Source organism: Enhydra lutris, unplaced genomic scaffold, assembly GCF_002288905.1.
Source record: "Enhydra lutris kenyoni isolate GAN:26980312 unplaced genomic scaffold, ASM228890v2 scaffoldscaffold36, whole genome shotgun sequence".
NCBI lineage: Eukaryota > Metazoa > Chordata > Mammalia > Carnivora > Mustelidae > Enhydra > Enhydra lutris.
The window spans coordinates 17,671,778-17,689,627 of record NW_019154120.1 but is presented as its reverse complement, the minus strand read 5'-3'; the positions used below and the strand labels follow the sequence as shown (position 1 = coordinate 17,689,627).

Genomic DNA, 17,850 nt, shown 5'->3' with positions numbered 1-17,850 from the left:
GAGGGGAGGGCAGAGGGACAAGCGGATTCTCCACTCGAGCGTGGAGCCCGACTCGGGGCTTGATCCCAGGACCCTGAGATCATGACCTGAGCTGAACTCAAGAGTTTGGATGCTCAACTGACTGAGCTACCCAGGTGCCCCAGGATGTTCTAAATGTCTGGGGCTGTGGGATTTTAGAGCTGGAATGTTGCCTTTTGAACTTCAGTGTAAGGAAGTGTCACCTCTGCTCAGTTGATTGGTTTTGTGTCCCCAGGACTGGTCTGAACAGAAACCATTACCTTTGCATATTGGATAAGGCAGTGACCTATTGAAGGTCCACTTCTTAAACTTTTTATTTTCTTCTCCAACAGGGAGAGTCACGTATTCTCAGAGTGAAGGTGGTTTCTGGAATTGATCTCGCCAAAAAGGACATCTTTGGAGCCAGGTATGTTCGCTTTGTTTTTGTTTTCGTTTTTGTAGGCTTCGGATGAGTTAGTCAAGCACTTTACAAACCAAAGCAAGCATCAGTTGACCCCTGGAGGCCTTCTTAAGACAAAGATCACCAGGCCCCCCCCCCTCCGGAGATTCTGGGGGAGCGATGGCAGAGGAGTGCTGAGGCCACCGGGCCAGGGACCGCGTTTTGTGCAGGAGTCTTGCCTTCCATCTGGCTTGATTTCATGAGGAGACTGGATTCCGATGTTTCTGTGTTTCTCTGTAGAAAAATACGGTTTGGGAATGTTTATTCATTTTATTTATTTATTTATTTATTTAATTTTTTTTTTTTTTTAAGATTTTATTTATTTGACAGAGATCACAAGGAGGCAGAGAGGCAGGCAGAGAGAGGGGGAAGCAGGCTCCCCGCGGAGCAGAGAGCCCGACGCAGGGCCTGATCCCAGGACTCCGCGATCATGACCTGAGCTGAAGGCAGAGGCTCAACCCACTGAGCTACCCAGGCGCCCCTGTTTATTCATTTTAATATATTCCTTTAAAAAAAAAATCCCTAGTTTTGAGACATGAAAGCGTTACTTTGTTCCTAGCAGAACTGGGTATTCTCTGGCCTATATGATCTGATTGGAGAGATGTGGTAATGAGTGAGTGAATTTGGTGATTTCTGGGCCTTTTCTGCAAGCACCGGCAGCTGATCTCTCTGCGTCCTTAGCTTTTTTTATTTTGCATACTGTGCCTGATAATCCTTTATGTTGAAATCAGTCCTTTTGTTCCCATTGTCTCTGCTGGGTGTTGCAGTAAGTCATTGGACCAGTAGCACAGTGAGGTTAGAGCCACTGAGAACTTGGATTTGGACCACATTTTGGAGAACAAAGAGCTTTTTGAACTTTAGACATGGAGGAGACATTATAGGTGTTTGGTCCTACTTGCTTGCCCTGACTGATAGGACTTTCTCCAGGAAGGTTACTGCTTGCCCAGGGGGCTTGCATGTCAGCCGTGCAGGAGCAGGCCCCCGGCCCTGCTCTCCTTGCGAGTTGGGAATGCTGTGGGGTTGAGCCGTGAGGGCCGCGGTGGCTGCTGGGGACCGTTAGCTGTTGCTGGAGTCCGCACACTGGGACATCCGTTTCATCCTGTGGGGCCCCTGCTGTTGCCAGCAGTCACCTTCTGGCTTCAGGGCCTCGTGGTGATGCTGGACATTCTGTAATGGGGCCTTACCTTGCTGCTCGCCTGGCAGAAGCCCTTTTCTGTCCTGGGTAGGCAGACCTCTTGATTTTCTGTCCTGTATCTTCACGGACATATTCAGCTTTTCCCATCCTGATAGGTTACTTTAGTAGCACCTGGAGAAATTATTAAAAGTAGATAAAGTTGATGCAAGATAATATCACTGAGATATCTTGTTAATTTCCCCATACTTGGGGCACCCGGGTGGCGCAGTTGGTCGTGTGTCCGACTACTGATGTTGGCTCAGGTCACGAGCACGTCTCACCTGCACGTTCCTTCTCCTCTCCTGCCCGAGTGAGTGCTCGAGTACTTCACTGGTCTGGCTCCTGCCGCATGAGACATTGACAGGAGACTGCGACTTCTCACTTGTGTTGCTTACCGTACAGAGCACCGTGACCAGGACTGGGCAGATTCTTTGTTAATTGAAATGTTTAATTGAAACATTTACATGCCTGACGTGGGGCTCGATCCCAGAACCCCAGGATCATGACCTGAGCTAACGGCAGATGCTTAACAGACTGAGCCACCCCAGTGCCCCTGTGCTTCGTTGTCTTGGTTTAATAAATACAGAGCCCACCATCCTCCTTCCTTCCTTCCTCTTCTGCTCTCCGTGCCTCCCTCAGGGTCTGCTTTCTCTGAAGCGCCATGGTTCTTTTAGGACCCATTTGCCAGCAAGTGAGCTAAAGCGGAAGGGTTCAGTGGCAGCGTGCAGTTCCCGCCATGTTGGCATTTCTCTCCAGAGTGGCCCCGTTATCACCACCTTATTCTGCCCCATGACCTTCATTCTCCTCCACATTGTTTTGAGCAAATCCTCTCAAGCTCCGTGTGACCTGGTAGCTTGTACAGAACAGCGATCACTGTTGCCTGTAACTGGTGTGCAGGGGTCTGGGGAGAGCCCCGGGGCCGCTCCGCTCACCTGGTAGCTCTCCTGTCATTGGAGGCAGAAGTCACAGGTGTGGGTCTGTGGTGTGTGTCCCCTGCTCTCTGCTGGGATGAAAGCCTACTATCTGTGTCCTCCTGAACCCCAGGCTGGTAAGCACCACCCCCCCATCACCTACAGCCTGTCACTAAACCTCCCCCATCTGTGTTCCCATTCTCCCTTCCCAGGGAGGGAGTGGACAGGAATGGGAACCCTGTTGTGGAAAGGAGATGGAGAAAGAAGGTGAGTGTTGGCGAGCGGCATCATCAGAAACTCCTCTAAGTGGTAGAAACCATATGGACTTGGGTATTTTGAAAAGATAGGATTTACTCCTTTTTTAAATAGTTTTTTTCTGTTTTGTTTTTGTTTTTGTTTTTTTTTTAAAGAGAAGGAAGGAGAGAGAATCCCAAGCTGACTTGAGCCAAAATCAAAGTCTGATGCTTAACTAAGCCACCCAAGAGCCCCAAGACAGGATTTACTTCTCTGGGGTTCTCTGCTTTGTCTCCAAGGGAGGCTGCTTGGCCCGGGTTGTGGGGGTGGCCTGGGCTGGTGGTTAGGGCACAGTGGCTGGTGGGGGAGGAGCGGGATGTGTTGGTCCGAGGTGTGACAAGCACTCCATCTCTCCCAAGTGAGAGGCTGCCTAAGGCTCCACTTCAGAGGACTGGGGTTTGTGGGCCCCCGGTATCGGACCTGCCCGTCTGCCAGGGCGGCTGATTCACCCTCTAGGCCTGTACCTGAAATGCCCTTCTTTTCCGCATTCTTTGTCCCAACCCTGCACTGAGAATACAAGATCATTTTCCCGCTTCCTTCCAGCAAAGTCTAACTTCATTAAAAGAGCCTTTGTTTAAAGAAGATTCGGTAATCGAGCTGTTGCTCTCCTTGAATGTCTGAGCATTTGTTCTGTGTGGAAATGGCACTAGCAGAGAAAGGTTTTCTTTGGGGCCACACCTTTGGGTCAAAGAAGGGCAACCATATAATCTGTCAGCTAAACAGGGACACTTTTGTCTGAAAGAAATGCTACGTTGAATGTGGAAGATCAGGGCATAGGATGTATATGGAGACTGGTCACCCCAGGTAAAAGACCTCCAAACTTGACGACCCGGACTATGGCGGGGGGGGGGGGGGGGGGGAATGCTGTGTGATTCCCTTCCCCACCCCAAAGCTGAGGAAAAGAAAATCTTAACTCTTAAAAGCATACCACCTGTAGATGCCAGTACGATATCCGAAAGGAAGAAAATCCATGTTGTTCTAAAACATGGCATACATGGGGTACCTGCTGCCATTTTGGAAATGGGTCCATTGTCTTTGTGAGCTCAAGTGTGGTATCGGGGAATCAAGGAGGCACCTTTACCCTAGAAGTCCTCTTGCCCCCTCTTCACAGCCCCAGTCTCCTATTAAGGTGTAGGATTCGAGTCCTTTGGTACCAGGTTCTGCCAGCCTCTCCAGTCTGGTTTGCCCCCCACTCCAGTGCCACCCCTGTCTGCCCATACTGATCAGATTGGACTGCTCTTTCTAAACGGTAGGTTAATATTCTACCTGAGTGACAAACATTGAGTCACTGGATGGGCCATTGGACTAGATGACTGCCAGGCTCTCTCTAAAACCTGAAATGTAACGACTACGTACTTCTTAAAAGCCGATTTGAGGAACTCCCCATTACATTTGAGCTGGCCCAAGTTCTTAGAATTGTAAGTGAATATCATAAAGTAAATAGATTTCAAATAGACTTCACCGAGTAAGATCTTAGTTTGTGGTGGTTTTCTGTTTTTGTTTTTGTTTTTGTTTTTTTTTTTTTTTTGTAAATTTTAGAATACCTTTAAGTTTCAAACTGTAGTCTTCAGGTAAGCTTGTATCTCAGGACTTCTAACTTGTTGTCATGGGCTTAAGTACTAACTGAATAGGGTCCTTTTAACACAAGTTTTAGCGCTACTTTCCCCCTTTTCCTCCTGAGCTGTGATCGGTCATTTGAGGTTACTTAGAATCATCTGAGACCATAAAGCGCTCTTCGAATTGAGCAACAGTGGCTGAGACAACTAGAATTTCATGCTTTCATGCTGAAGATTTCAAGACTCTCATTTCACACTTGGGTCTGTGTATTTTGCCTATTGAACTGTTAGCATGAAGTTGCACCTCTCTGGGTTGCTGTCCTTTTTTTTCTTTGGACAAGTGGTGATTTGAAATGCAGAATACAGACGCACTCGGCACTGGAGGGATGTGGCCACAAATCCTGGTGTTGGCCAGTGACGGGGAGTTACTGCCCCAGCCAGATGGCTCTGTGGCCCCGCCTCACCTCCGTCCCATCTTCTAGATTGAAGTTAACATTCTTCTGCATTGGTTTCACCTGTTTTTTGCTTTTTGTTTTTTTTTAAACTAGAATATTCCACAGTGAATTACATCATGACATCCAGTCCCTAAGTACTTCAGCCTGTACCTCGAAAAAAGGGCATATTTCTTTATAACTACAACACAATTTTCACAAAATTAATAGTAATTGCCAAATGGACTCTCTTACCTAGTCCATGACCTGAATCCCCCCACCAGCCGTGCCCACGATGCTTTTCACAGCGGGCCGTTCAGAGCAGAATTCAATGGAGAATCACATGTTGGGTTTAGTTTTGGTAGGTCACTTAAACTCCTGTTAATCTAGAATTCCCCTTTTAAGTGACCTGGAATGGTCAGTAGGTTGTCTCCCCGCATTCACTTGTTTCCTGTGGTATCATTTTACGTACTCTTTCTCCTCCTGGGTTTTCTGTAGGGTAGAGGTTGGGTCTAAAGGCTCGATTGGAGCATCTGGGTGGCTCAGTCACTTAAGCATCCGACCCTTGATTTAGGCTCAGGTCAGGATCTCCAGGTCCTGCAATGGAGCCCGTGTTGGGTTCTGCGCTCAGCACTGAGTCTGCTTGAGATTCTCTCCCTCTCCTCTGCCCCTCCTGCTCCTGTGCTTGCTCTCTCTCTCCTCTGTAAAATAAATAAATCTTAAAAAAAAAAAAAAAAAAAAGGCTTGATTAAATTCAGTTTCAAAACAGGGGACAGAAATGGGGTTGCTGTCTGCTTGGGAGGACCAGTGTTCGATTGTCCTACAACCAACAGTGCTAAGACAAGATGGATCCCAGGTTTAATGGGGGGCCGGTCCGTTCCATCCACGGTCAGGACTTTTCCCCCAGGTGAACAGCAAGAAATGGGTGGGGCAACATTTTGGCTACACTCTGTACATATGTTAATTTTCACTATTCACTTTCTTTCCAAATCGGTTTCGTTTCGTTTTCGCCATTTTTTGAAAACCTTGTATGGCACAAGTTTCTTTTCACCCAGTTGGGAAACCTTGAGGCTTATGTGTACCTTGAGAGTCCCCTTGATAAACTCTAAGCCCTTTTAGGACATCATTAGGCTGGAGTTTGCAGACTCTTGATCCCTGTGGGCTAGACTGAACTCACAGGTGTGTGTGTTTGGCCCATGGAGCACTAAGACATAAAAATCCTGAGCCAACATTTGGGAGATTTCGTATCAGAAATCCATTATGTCCCGGCTTCTGGAAAATCTTGGCAGTCTAGACACCCACGGTCATGCAGCTGGAGGTATCTCCTGGGTGAACTCGTGAGATGGGGCCGTGACCTCTTGGCTGCCAAGGCCCCCTTGTCTCCCGACCTCCCCCGCTGACGCAGCCCTGAGGTTCCTGGAGGGACAGACCTGTGTTTGGTTTTGACCCCTGCACTGGCGGTCTTTAGCTTAGAGAGCAGACTCCCCCTTCATGCTCCCCCCAGCACAGGGATGTTTTTAGGTGGGCACAGGGCTCCTTACACTCAGCTGAGACGGTGTTTGTGACGTGCAGGCACTTGCAAATCGGCCTCCTCTCTGGAGGCCTTAACCCTCCAGGGCATCGCTGCGAATCACAACATCAAGTATTTGTCTTAGAAATCCCTGCACCTAAGAGCTCATACGGTTACTCCTGTGCATGCCCCAGACCCCCTCACTGTCAGACCGTTTATTCTAGCCACGCATCCACCCCGAGAGGACTTGGGAGGATCTTGTCCTCCTCCCCTCTCAGATCGAAACCTCTTCATGTTCTATACAAAGCACACACCACTCTTTCTGCGTTTGTGTTTACTTCCTGGTCTTTGAATGCACGAGGCTGTGCCATGTCCTTAGAAAGTATGTTGGTAGTGGCTTTGCACCCGCTTAGCCCATGCGGTTTCCCAGAGGGGAACGATCAGAAGCGGCAAATGGGTCAGTCCGGGTGGAGGGCCAGCGCGTTTCTATTCTGCACCAGCCCCCCGGGCTTGCTGTACAGCTCGTGTCCTCAGACGGTTCAGGATGCTCTTGAATCACTGGGAGAGCTGTGCCGTGCGGGATCCATCTGTGACTTGTAGAACTCTCTGGTAGACTGGCCTTTGTGTCATGACCGGTCTGGTAAGGAAGGAGCGAACCAAGCAGGCCGCACTTACAGACCAATCTCCGACGTTGTGTTCAGGAGAACCCCGCACTCGGGATCTTCTGCTTGGCCTTCACTCTTGATGCTTGAACGTGTGGCCCTCGTTACAGGAGCCTCTGCTCTGCCGTGTGGCCCGACAGGGAGCAGAGGGAATCATTGGAGGACGTCCTGCACTCATTGTCACCAGAGTCGAGAGCCGTGTTCCCCGGTCACTGGGTCTGTACTGCAGAGATTCGGATGGTTCAGGGAGATGACGGGCACCAGCACATAGTAGATGGGCAGTAAATTTTGGTCTTCAGGTCAGAGTGGAGCCCGAGAACGTTGAAAAACCAAAGGTACTCATGAGCACTACTTGAATCACCTCATGTAATTGCAGAGGGCAGCTCTGGGGATTGGTGGCGAGTGGACGTGTGGACGTGGGCGGGATGGGCTGCCCCTTCCTCACTCCTCCCCCTTCCCGGCTGTCCACCCCCTCCTCACTCCTTCCTCCCCCTCCCTTCTCAGCTGCGGGTCCCTGCCTGGATGCCCCCCCACCACGCCAGCCGGCACCCCAGTCCCTTCAGTCTTGCGTTATCCCAGGGCGCTCTCTCCATCTGTCTCACCGTCTTCCTTTTTGGGGGGAGTTTGAGAAAGTGGGTAAGAAGCTAAGTGTAGGCAAGGCTGTGTGCCAACTGGAGAGGAGTCAGAAACGAACGCATTTCTAAACGTGTAAGATAATGAAGACAATATTTATCTTACAAAAATTGAACTTCACAACCAAGCCTGCAGAAACACAGCCGGAAGGCACCGTGTGTGCAGGGAGGTCCGGCGTGGGGACCGCAGAGGGCCTCCGCTGCCGTTTTCTCACCCGAGGAGGAAGGAGAGGTTTCTCCGCCAGTGATTTAGGCAGTGGAGGTGGCCGGCCGGCCCATCCTCAGTGGCCAGGCCTCCGAGAGGCCTTGGGAATACGGCTGTCCGGGCCGGCGATGCATCAACGTTGACAAAAATGCCGTTACTGAAGGTGAAAATGCCCTGGTATTGAACCCGAAAGAGACCCTTTTAAAAACGGGTACAGCTCTCTGGACTCCCATGGCACTCGCTTTCTCAGATGCAAATCTCCTATGTTATCATACTTCACCTTCAGCAAGTTTCATGAAATTTCTACTTCGGGTTTATGTTTGGGGGAGGGATCTGGAAGATAAAATTTGTAAGATGGCTCACAAGTGTGAGTGAGCGGGCGGGGTCTTACCTGGGAAACACAGCCTCCTCTGAGAGCTGGAAGTGGTTATCCGAACTGGGGGCCAGCACGCTGCTTCCAAGGTCAGGTAGCAGAGAGCTTGGGCTCGGCAGGACTCTGGGAGACACTCGGAAGCAGCCCGGCAGGGTCCGGCGGGCCGGCTGTGTGCCAGCAGCCCTCGGGCCCTCGGTGGCCAGCTCCTGCGAATAGAAGCTGTTGATTCTTTACAACATATATATTTAGAACTGGGCGTGCCAGTGTTATTCGGTCATGATTTTCAGCTGAAACTGTTACAGAGAGCCGCTGGTCAGTTGGTGACGGACAGGAATTGAGCCAGTATTGACTTTTTGGGCGTGGAGGAATGGGGTTTCTAGACCTCTCAGGAGCCTTTTGTTCTTTTCCCCTCTTCAAGGGCAGCATGCTTATGGTATATCGTATGGAACGTCCTGTTTTTTGTTTTTGTTTTTGTTTTTATTTTTAATTAAAAAAATTTTTTTTAAAGCTTTTACTTATTTATTTGAGAGAGCATGCACAAGCAGGGGGGAGGGGCAGAGGAGAGGGAGAAGCTGGGGCTTGATCCCAGGACCCTGAGATCATGACCTGAGCCGAAGGCAGTCATTTAACTGACTGACCCACCCAGGTGCCCCCCTTGTGGAACTTTTTAGATAGGCACTGTGGATTTCGAAGGCTACAAATGAATGCAACTGTCAAAACGTTTCTGGCCTAGAGAAAGTGATTCTCACTGCTTTGTCTATAAATACGTGAATAATAAAGTATTTCTACGTGTATAAGCAGATGGGCAGTCACATAATTTAAATTAGTGTATTGCAATTAAACTATGGCCCGTTTTCTTCACAGAGTATTTTTTAGACTTAGGACCTTTGTGTACGTAATGTTTAATAAGGAGTCTACAGTGTGTACCTCCTCAGTAAATTATTAAAAGAACTGGCATTTCTTCTGTATAATATCAACACAAGAGATACAAAATACGCCTTGCCTCTTAATGAGCGTGTCCTAGCTCTCCTCCTGGCATGCCAGGAACAATGGGTACTAAAGTGCCTGAAGGATTGTTTGCCTTTCTTTCCTTCCTTGTTCAAGGTGCAGTATTATACTTCCTCTTTTGAAGAACTGATGACTATTTCAAGTCTATTATTTTTAGATGCTTGAAATTAAGCATTCATGGTAGGAAAACAGAAGATTTGAAAGAAATGCTACATTTCACGTTTGGGGGCAACTGGTTGGGAAATCAGAAATGAGTGAATCTTAAAAACTTGATCCTGGTTTCTTTTTTCTTTTTGTTTCTGCTAGTGAGAAAATGATACTGTTGGTTATATATTCTCCGCCTCTGACTTGTAAACTCTTGGGAGTTCATTGTGGACAGTGGCTTTAATGTTGTTGAAGTGATTTTAAATGTTCTAGACAGTCTGGAGAATAAAAAGGAAATTTGCAAATTCCTTTCTTCTGGAATGAGTTACGGGTTCCCCATAGTGTGATTTCGTTTTCTCTGTTATTAAATACATAGACCAGCTTGGGATTTAAATGAAGAGTGAGACCATACAACTCAGGATCTTTGGTTTGCCCTTACACTGCTTCTTGGCATGGAATGTCAAAATATTTGAAACTATTCTTTTTCTGGAATGATCTGTCTTCACTGGTGGCTCCAGTGACTCTCCAGGCATTTGAGCTGAAGACCTACGAGTTGTCCTTGGCGCTTGTCCCTCCTCCCCACCCCCCAGGCTGGTCCCCATGTTTGTGTATAGGACTTCCTGGATGCAGTTCACATCTGCCTTCTTTCCTGGCGCGTCTTCACAGAATCAGAATTCTCTCTCTCTAGCATAGACCAGTTTCGGCTCCTGGCAGAACCCTTAAGGATCCCATCAGTCCATGCTGCGGATTAAGGTCCCAGCTCCTTAATCTTGACAAAAGCGTGCCCTGTGCACACTCCAGGGCCTCTCTTGGCCATGACCTCCCAAGGCAGCCACACTTAGTGCTGTGGTCCCCTTCAGAGGCCACACTCCACCTCCTGTGCCTTTGCTGGTGTCCAGAATGACCACTGTTTTCCTATTTTGCACAGCTGCCTTGTTCTTGTCCTTCATGCTGACACCCCCATGAGCTCACCCCCAGGCAGATTTCTGTCTCTGCCCACTTGGCTCAGGTCTGGTGGCCCTTTGCTCACCCCTTGCAGCTGCCTGTGGGCACACTGAGGTATGGCATTGGGACTTTTCCTCTGCACCCTGCTGTGGTCACTCGCTCAGCACCAATCCTTAACTGCCATCACCCCCCACCCCACCCCCACCCATGCACGTGGCAAACTTGCACGTTCCTCTCAGTCGCTGGGCGCCCTTCCTGCCACTAGGCTGAGTTTCTCATGCTTTGGTGCCCTCCCAGTGATTTATACATGCTCTTTCCTTACCGTCTCATTTAATCATTTCTCACTTATTTCATTCTGTCTGTATCTTTAAGATCCTCATTCTTATGAAGGTTATCAATTTTTAATAATATGCAAATTCTCGACTAGCACATGCATTATTTCCAGCTCCTTCCTAATTTGGAATTGCTACACATGCAAAAACATTAAGGAATACCTCACCATTAACTCCTCTGTCCGTGTGAAGCTCACACTGGAGGAGAGGAATTGTGAGCATCCCTGACCACGCCGAAGGAAGGTTTCATGAATCTTGCTGCATGGCTGCGATGTATTGGGGAGTTATAGCTCCCTCTGGTGGCCATATCATGTGCATTTTCATTCTAGACTGTAAGAATGATTTTCAGATGTAATAATCTTTTGGAGTTCTTTTTAAATTTAATTTTCTGATTTTTAAAATTAACTCACATCTTTGCTTTAGCAGGTATTTAAGTCATTCTCAAATAGTGACACGCACAGGAGAAAGAATGATTTTACTTTAAGCAGTTCCTACTTTTTATTTACATAGTTGGTTTTAAAGTAAACAATAGGTGGCACTAACTTTATTCCCCCCTTTCTCTTTTCCTTTCTCTGCCCAGTACTTTTCCTAAACTTGTACCATCACCAAAATGCCACAGACTGCAAAAGAATAAATAACTGATAATGGGAAGGAATGAAATTCTTCAAATGAGGGGTGCTGTATTCAGTATGGAATAGACAGTATTCATAGACAGAATGAATCGTAATGCGTTTTTAGCCTCACACTTTGATGGATCAGAACCTAAGCACTCTCTTTTCTTTAAGAAGGGAATTTCCAGGCTGACATTGTTAATATGGAAAAGTAATTATAATAAACAGTACCAATTCCCATGCTAATTATGGGAAACAGGTATAGATCATCTGAAATACTTATATTTGACTTTGGAATTTAAAAAAAAAAAAAAAACTTAAGTTTTTACCACTACAGAGAAGTTAATGGAGCAATTGATGACATGAAAAACTAGATTCAGAAAAGTTGAGAGGTTTAGAAAATGTTTTTTCCTCTTGTTTTCTCTTCCCTGTAGCTACATTGGTAATGATGCAGGTAGGTAAAATTATTTTTCAGATTGATACCCCCCAAAGAACAGTGGCAGCACTTAAATTTTTTTTTTTTTTTTAAACATGCAAGATTGGCTGATTTTCTCTCAGGTATGCTTGGGGGTTTTTGTTTTGAGAAGATTCTATCGGGTGCAGGGAAGGAGTCATTAAGTTGGCCTGGGCGGTCTGCCTAAGTGGGTGTGTTATAGCAAAGGACTTACTTAGACAGAGTCAGGGTGATTCAAACACCCACAGAGAAAAATGGCATAGATCATTTACCTACTTATTTTGCAATAATGTTATTCTCCCCCTTTGCCATTTCTTAACGTCTGCAAATACTGCCAAAAAGCAAAAACCAGAAGAAAGCCATGAATGCTTTCAGTGGGACAGAAGAAATGAGATCTCTCCGCCGGGGAGAAATATTAGGGAGAAAATTGTTGGTGGGAACAGATACTAAAATAGTTCATGTTCTTTTCAGTTGAAGACCTCAAGATTCTTTGTCAGAGCTCTTAGGACTGTTTTCTTGAGATAATGTTTTCATGTGATGGCCCCTGATAATACAAGGTCCTATTGTTTTGTCTAGGCACCTTCCCCTGGGGAGAAAAAAAAAAAAAAAAACCGCCAGCCTCCAAAGCAGACAGGTGAATAAACAAAGAATCCTAAGACCATCTCAGCTGAGAAGAAAATGCTATGGGCGGAGAGCCTGATGGTCGGCAGTGGGGAAGGTGTTCACTGCAGGGTCATCACAGAGGACATCATCATAGCCTGGGCTCCAGCCCTCAGGCAGCTTTCCCCCAAGCCTTTCTCTTGCTACGTTGTATCCTTTGGAGCCTTTGTGGAAAATCTGAAGCTTGATTTGCAGAGTAGACTCCATAGCATGTGTCCCTAATAGCCATGAGGAATGGTAAGGAAATGTTGCTGGGCCTGATGAGGTCATAAATATTGTCAGGGCCTAAAACCGGGTTGCAGTATTAACATAAATATTGAAGAAAACAGTGTGAGTGTCCGTTGGAGAGAGATGAATCTTTTCCCCAAAAAAGAAACCCGGCGGTGCCCACGGGCAGCCCATCATAGATTTTGCCAATATAATAATGAGAACGGCCCATGTGAGTGTTTTTACTTATAAATTTGCATGTTGCCGTGATCTGGAAAACGACAGATGCTTGTGGAGGAAATCTCAGCAGACCTGTCGGAAGCAGGGAGGAAAAGCCTGTCTTGCTTGGCCTCAACCCCTGGGCCTGCTGTGACACTTTGATGACAGCACCCCCAGGATCTTCTGTGTGTCTGTGTGTGTTGGGGGCAGGAGGATGGGAAACACACAGGAATCACACTGTATGATTTTGTTAACATTAAGCTCCACAGTACCCTGTAGAAATCATTCGCGGTCGTCCTGTGTATCTCTGTCTTCATCTTTTCTGCGGCCACAGAGAGTCTGAGAATGCGGAAAAGCTGCTGTGATGAAGGGCCGATCGCCCCTGGCAGGCTGTGAGGAGACAGGACCTGGCTTGGAAAATGACCTCCTGGTTCATCTGGTGCAGGTGACCGGTGGCCTTTATCGGTGCAGCTGAACTAATGCGGCTCTGTACCTTGATTTTTTTTTCCCCCAGGTGTTTTTTGAGCTCCTTAAAGTTGTGTGCATGTGGAGAGAGTGTAGGGTCGGTGCCGGCTCAGGGCTTCAGTTCTGCACCGCCTTCATCTTCGGAGTCTTTGGCCGAGTGCAGAGGAAGCCCCCCACCTCCCCCGGCCCCGCTGCCACCCCATGATTCCGGGAGCTGGGCCGCTGCTGGTTATAAGTCATGCTTCACGTGGAGGTCGCCTGTCCCGTGGTAGCCATCTTGGTTGGAACATTGTCCTGGACAGGTGTGCTGACGTTGGGACTGAGCCCGTCTCAGTGGCGTCCTCGTGTAGCACGCGCTCCAGGCGGGTGGCTGTGGTCACCTGTGCCCCTAAGCCACCGCTTCTCACCTGCAGGACCCCCTCCCTGCCGAGAGCTCTTCCTCTGTCACCTTCCTCAGCTGACTGAGTGGTCCTTGGGAATCTCTGTACGGCACCCCGCGCCTATCACCAACAGCCGGTGGTTGCTGGCACTTGCGGGCATTGTTTCCATCGCTCCCTCAGTTTCGAATGACCTCCGTTTTCCTCAGGCTCACTTAAGTTGGCAGAAACATTTTTAAATTTTTATTTATTTATTTGACAGACGGAGATCACAAGTAGGCAGAGAGGCAGGCAGAGAGAGAGGAGGAAGCAGGCTCCCCGCTGAGCAGAGAGCCCGATGCGGGGCTCGATCCCAGGACCCTGGGATCATGACCTGAACCGAAGGCAGAGGCTTTAACCCACGGAGCCACCCAGGTGCCCTGGCAGAAACATTTTTTAACCTAGATGTATATGTTTTTTGATTGTACTTCTAACCTCACTCCCTTTTTATTCATGTCACCTTCTGATGCCAAAAGAGGTTCAAGTTCATTTATAGAAAGAAATCAGTTATAAATAAAAGCAGCAACAACTACCTGAAGGAGGTGGGCATGTGCCTCGTGGCCTCCGGGATTGGCTGTATTGGTAGGAGAGGTTTCCAAATGGAGGCTTGGTGGCTCACGGGGCCTCATGAGCTGCCACACTGGGGAGTTACTCTCGCAAGAAGGTGGTCCCGAGGTTTCATGGTGGTCTCCCCCTTCCAGGATGGTGGTGAATGTGGGGCTGAGGCCTTGCTGGAAGTGTTGCCAGCATCCTCTCGGGGGCTTGTTGGGTCGTGGGGTGGCGGCCCAAGAACTTTCCAAGAAGGGCCGAGTCAGTTTTCAGAGTTTCTCTGATGGAGTAATGTAGTGTATTCCAGAAATGCTTTTCATGGAGTCTTGTTTGTTTGTTTGTTTGTTTTGGATACGAGGAGGTGTTGTTTTGCTAAGCCCTGCTCACCTTTCTCCCAAAGCAGCATGGCACCCCTCCAGGGAGACAGGGTTGTGTGCTGTGTTTGCTTGCGGTTTGTGTGGCACCAGTAATTCCGATCAGTGATCGTCCCTGATGATGGCCCTGGATCTCAAGGCACCTGTAGTACAGGTCATTGTGGGGGTGCAGTTCAGCAAGGAGCACAGGTTTTGCTAGATGCCACTGGAACGGCAGGGAGGCTTTGACTGTGCTAAGACCGAGGGGCGAGATGACACGCATCAGTGGCCAGGGTGAGACTCGCTTCCCTGGGGTCTTCTGCTCCTGAGCTGGTAGTGAGCAGGGTCCCTGCAGCCAGGTTTCAAAAGGAACAGTACCTTTCCCACAATAAACACACGACAGCGAACAGTGTCCAGGCTCCTGGATGGCTCAGTCAGAGGAGCGTGTGACTGTTGATCCTAGGAGTCATGAGTTCGAGCTCCCCACTGGGTGTAGAGATTACTGGGAAAAAGAAAGAAAGAAAGGAAGGGAGGGAGGGAGGGAGGAAAACTTAAAAAAATATTTAAAAGCTAACAATGTCCACAAACCTCAAGAATTTTTTTTTTTGAATTTACAGTCTCATCTCAACAAAAAATGAGATAAATTATAAATCACCAGGTTGATGAATTTGTCTTTAAAAAAAAAAATGTATGCATGGCAAAAAAAAAAAAAACCATGAAGTTAAAAGGGAGGCAAGCTGGGGGAAATAAGGCCAGTTTCTGTCACAGAGAAAGAGCTAATTTGCTTAATACGTAATGATCTACAAATCACTAAAAAGACTAGTAACCTAATTGAAAAACAATCAGAGGGTACAGGCAGGTCAGAGAAGGGAGTGTCCGTGACAGTCACACATAGAGTGGCAGCTCATCTCACCAGTAGGAAAAGAAATCGCAGTTAACCTGACGGAGTACCATTGTCAAATACCCTGTTGCCAAAAAATCAAACTTGAACAGCGTATGTAGTCAATTAGTGATCCTGGACCAACATGGGTGGTGGTAGACAGAAGCACACAGATCCTGGTGGGCCCCGAGCCCGGGTGGAGATACTGAATCACTGCATGAGGCACCGGGAACTGACAGAACACCGTGGGTCAGCTCTGCTGCAGTGGCAGGAAGATTTGATCGCAGAGTATGTTGGCAGGAGAGTGGGGAAGTGGCGAGCTGTCCCTGTTGGAGGTTATGTAAGCGGTGGAGCCTCTAGCTGGGGAAGTATTCCCAGTATGGGGGCGCTTCTCAGAATGACCAGTGCCATGGGGTCCCTGGGTGGCTCAGCGGGTTAAGCCTCTGCCTTCAGCTCAGGTCATGATCTCAGGGTCTTGGGATCGAGCCCCGCATGGGGCTCTCTGCTCAGCAAGGAGCTTGCTTCCCTCTCTCTCTCTCTGCCTGCTTCTGAACTTTGTCTGTCAAATAAGTAAATAAATAAATCTTTAAAAAAAAAAAATGACCAGTGACTGTTACACTGAGACCAGCATTCTCAACTCTGTCCGTGTATCCCTCTTTCTTTCTTTCTTTCTTTCTTTCTTTAAGATTTTATTTATACGAGAGAGTGAGAGGGAACGCAAGCAGGGGGAGCTGGAAGGGAGAAGCAGACTCCCTGTTGAGTAGGGGGCCCGATATGGGGCTTGATCCCAGGACCCTGGGATCATGACCTGAGCCAAAGGCAGACACATAACAACAGAGCCACCCAGGAGCCCCCCCATGCATCCCCTCTTGAGGCAGTCAGAAAAGGTCAGGACTGAACAGAAGTGCTCATCATGCCCACGGGGTCCTGTGTTGGGACAGCAGCATTGGTTCTGCTCCCACACCTTCCCTCTCCCCTCGGTTGCTCTTTCTGCTGGTTTTATTCTAGCCGGGTTTTCATTCCCAGCAGAGAAAGGGCGGCTCCGGCAAAGTTTGGGGCTTGCCTTTCATTGGGTCATCCCTGACCTGGAAGCAGGGGAATGGAATGTTCCATATGTTGACCGATGGTGGAGTAGCCCTCTCATTTATATGATTGAACAGGCCTGGGCTCTGTGACTCACAGCCCCTCCCGCCTGCCTTTCTGCAGTTGGGTTCCCCAGCAGATCTTTGTCCTGGCTACAGGCATTTTACAAAGGAAGCCAAGGAAGCCGCAGAGTCCAAGACCTCCTGCGGTTTTGTCTGTGGTAATCACGTTGGAGTCCTCACGGCCATCCTTGGAGGTAGGCATGATTTGCATTTTCCAGGCGAGGAGCGCCGTGGGTCAGAAAGGTTCAGCGCTTTGTCTGAGGTGGCAGAGCTGGAGTCGGACCCAGGGTTGTCGGCAGAGACCCTGCGCCCCTGCCCGTAAGTAAAGCTCTTGGCAGTGAGGTTCAGCTGGGCTGCAGTGTTGACAGCCCCCCCGACCCCCCACGACTGGAAGGAGCGGCTTGCACCACCAGAAAATGAAGCAGGTCCCTGGGGATGTTGCCATCGTGAAAGGTTCTGATTCCTGGTGCTTCACTTCCAGGCTGAGAGGTCTGCACGCCACCAGGCCGGCCTCCGTGTGAGAGGCTGATGGCTGACACAGGCTTGGAAAGAACGGCCGCAGCAGACAGTGGCCAGGACCCCCATGTAGAAGGACGGGCACAGTGCCTTGAGGGCTCTAGAAAGCACTCCATTCCCCGCCTCTGGCTGGGGTCTCCATGGTCAGCGGTTGCTGGCTTCCCTTGAGGGGACTCCAGAGGGACCTGCGGGAACCCGGGGGAACTTGGGATGACTGGTTTGGGTTTGTGCTCATCTTGGAGCATTGGCTTTCTGCACTCATTCCCCTGGACAGTTGCTCCACCAGATTGGGGAGGTGGGGGAGGGGGCGGGAGAGAAGCTTCTGGGCAGAATCAGCAGGTAGAGATGCACCAACAGTGGGAGCCGCAGAAGGGGAGTTAGGAGAAACCCATCTTTTTGTCTTTTTTTAGGGTTCTTGTAAATTTAAAGAGTTACAAAGAAATTTAAAATCTAAAAATGATGGGATAAAGATTTGAGTTCAGTACACTTCGTTACGTATGAGCATTTTACTTAACGTTTTTCATAGTAGACGAATGGCGTGGAAAGTAGGACCCCCTTTGACTTTCCTTCCCACACATCCTGAGATTTTTGTGTTCTCTTCTGTACTTTGTAAGATTAACTATAAAAATCAAATTGCCAGACACTTGAGATAGAAATCAGTGTTGGTGGTGCTCAGGGATGATTAAATGCTGTTTCCTCATGAAAAAGCAGACAGAACTTCTGTTCTGGAAGCCACGTTAA

General features: G+C 48.5%; 1 protein-coding gene across 2 annotated transcripts in view; it reads left to right on the top strand.

Moving 5' to 3' along the window:
* The window catches only part of LOC111154313 (neural precursor cell expressed, developmentally down-regulated 4-like, E3 ubiquitin protein ligase), a 336,163-nt gene that overhangs the window by 108,783 nt on the left and 209,530 nt on the right, over positions 1-17,850 (top strand). For both annotated transcript variants that reach the window (XM_022513830.1, XM_022513831.1), the window contains one exon: positions 351-424. In XM_022513830.1, coding sequence (XP_022369538.1) covers positions 351-424 — 74 coding nt within the window. Of the gene's footprint in view, positions 1-350; positions 425-17,850 lie in introns of those variants that run through there.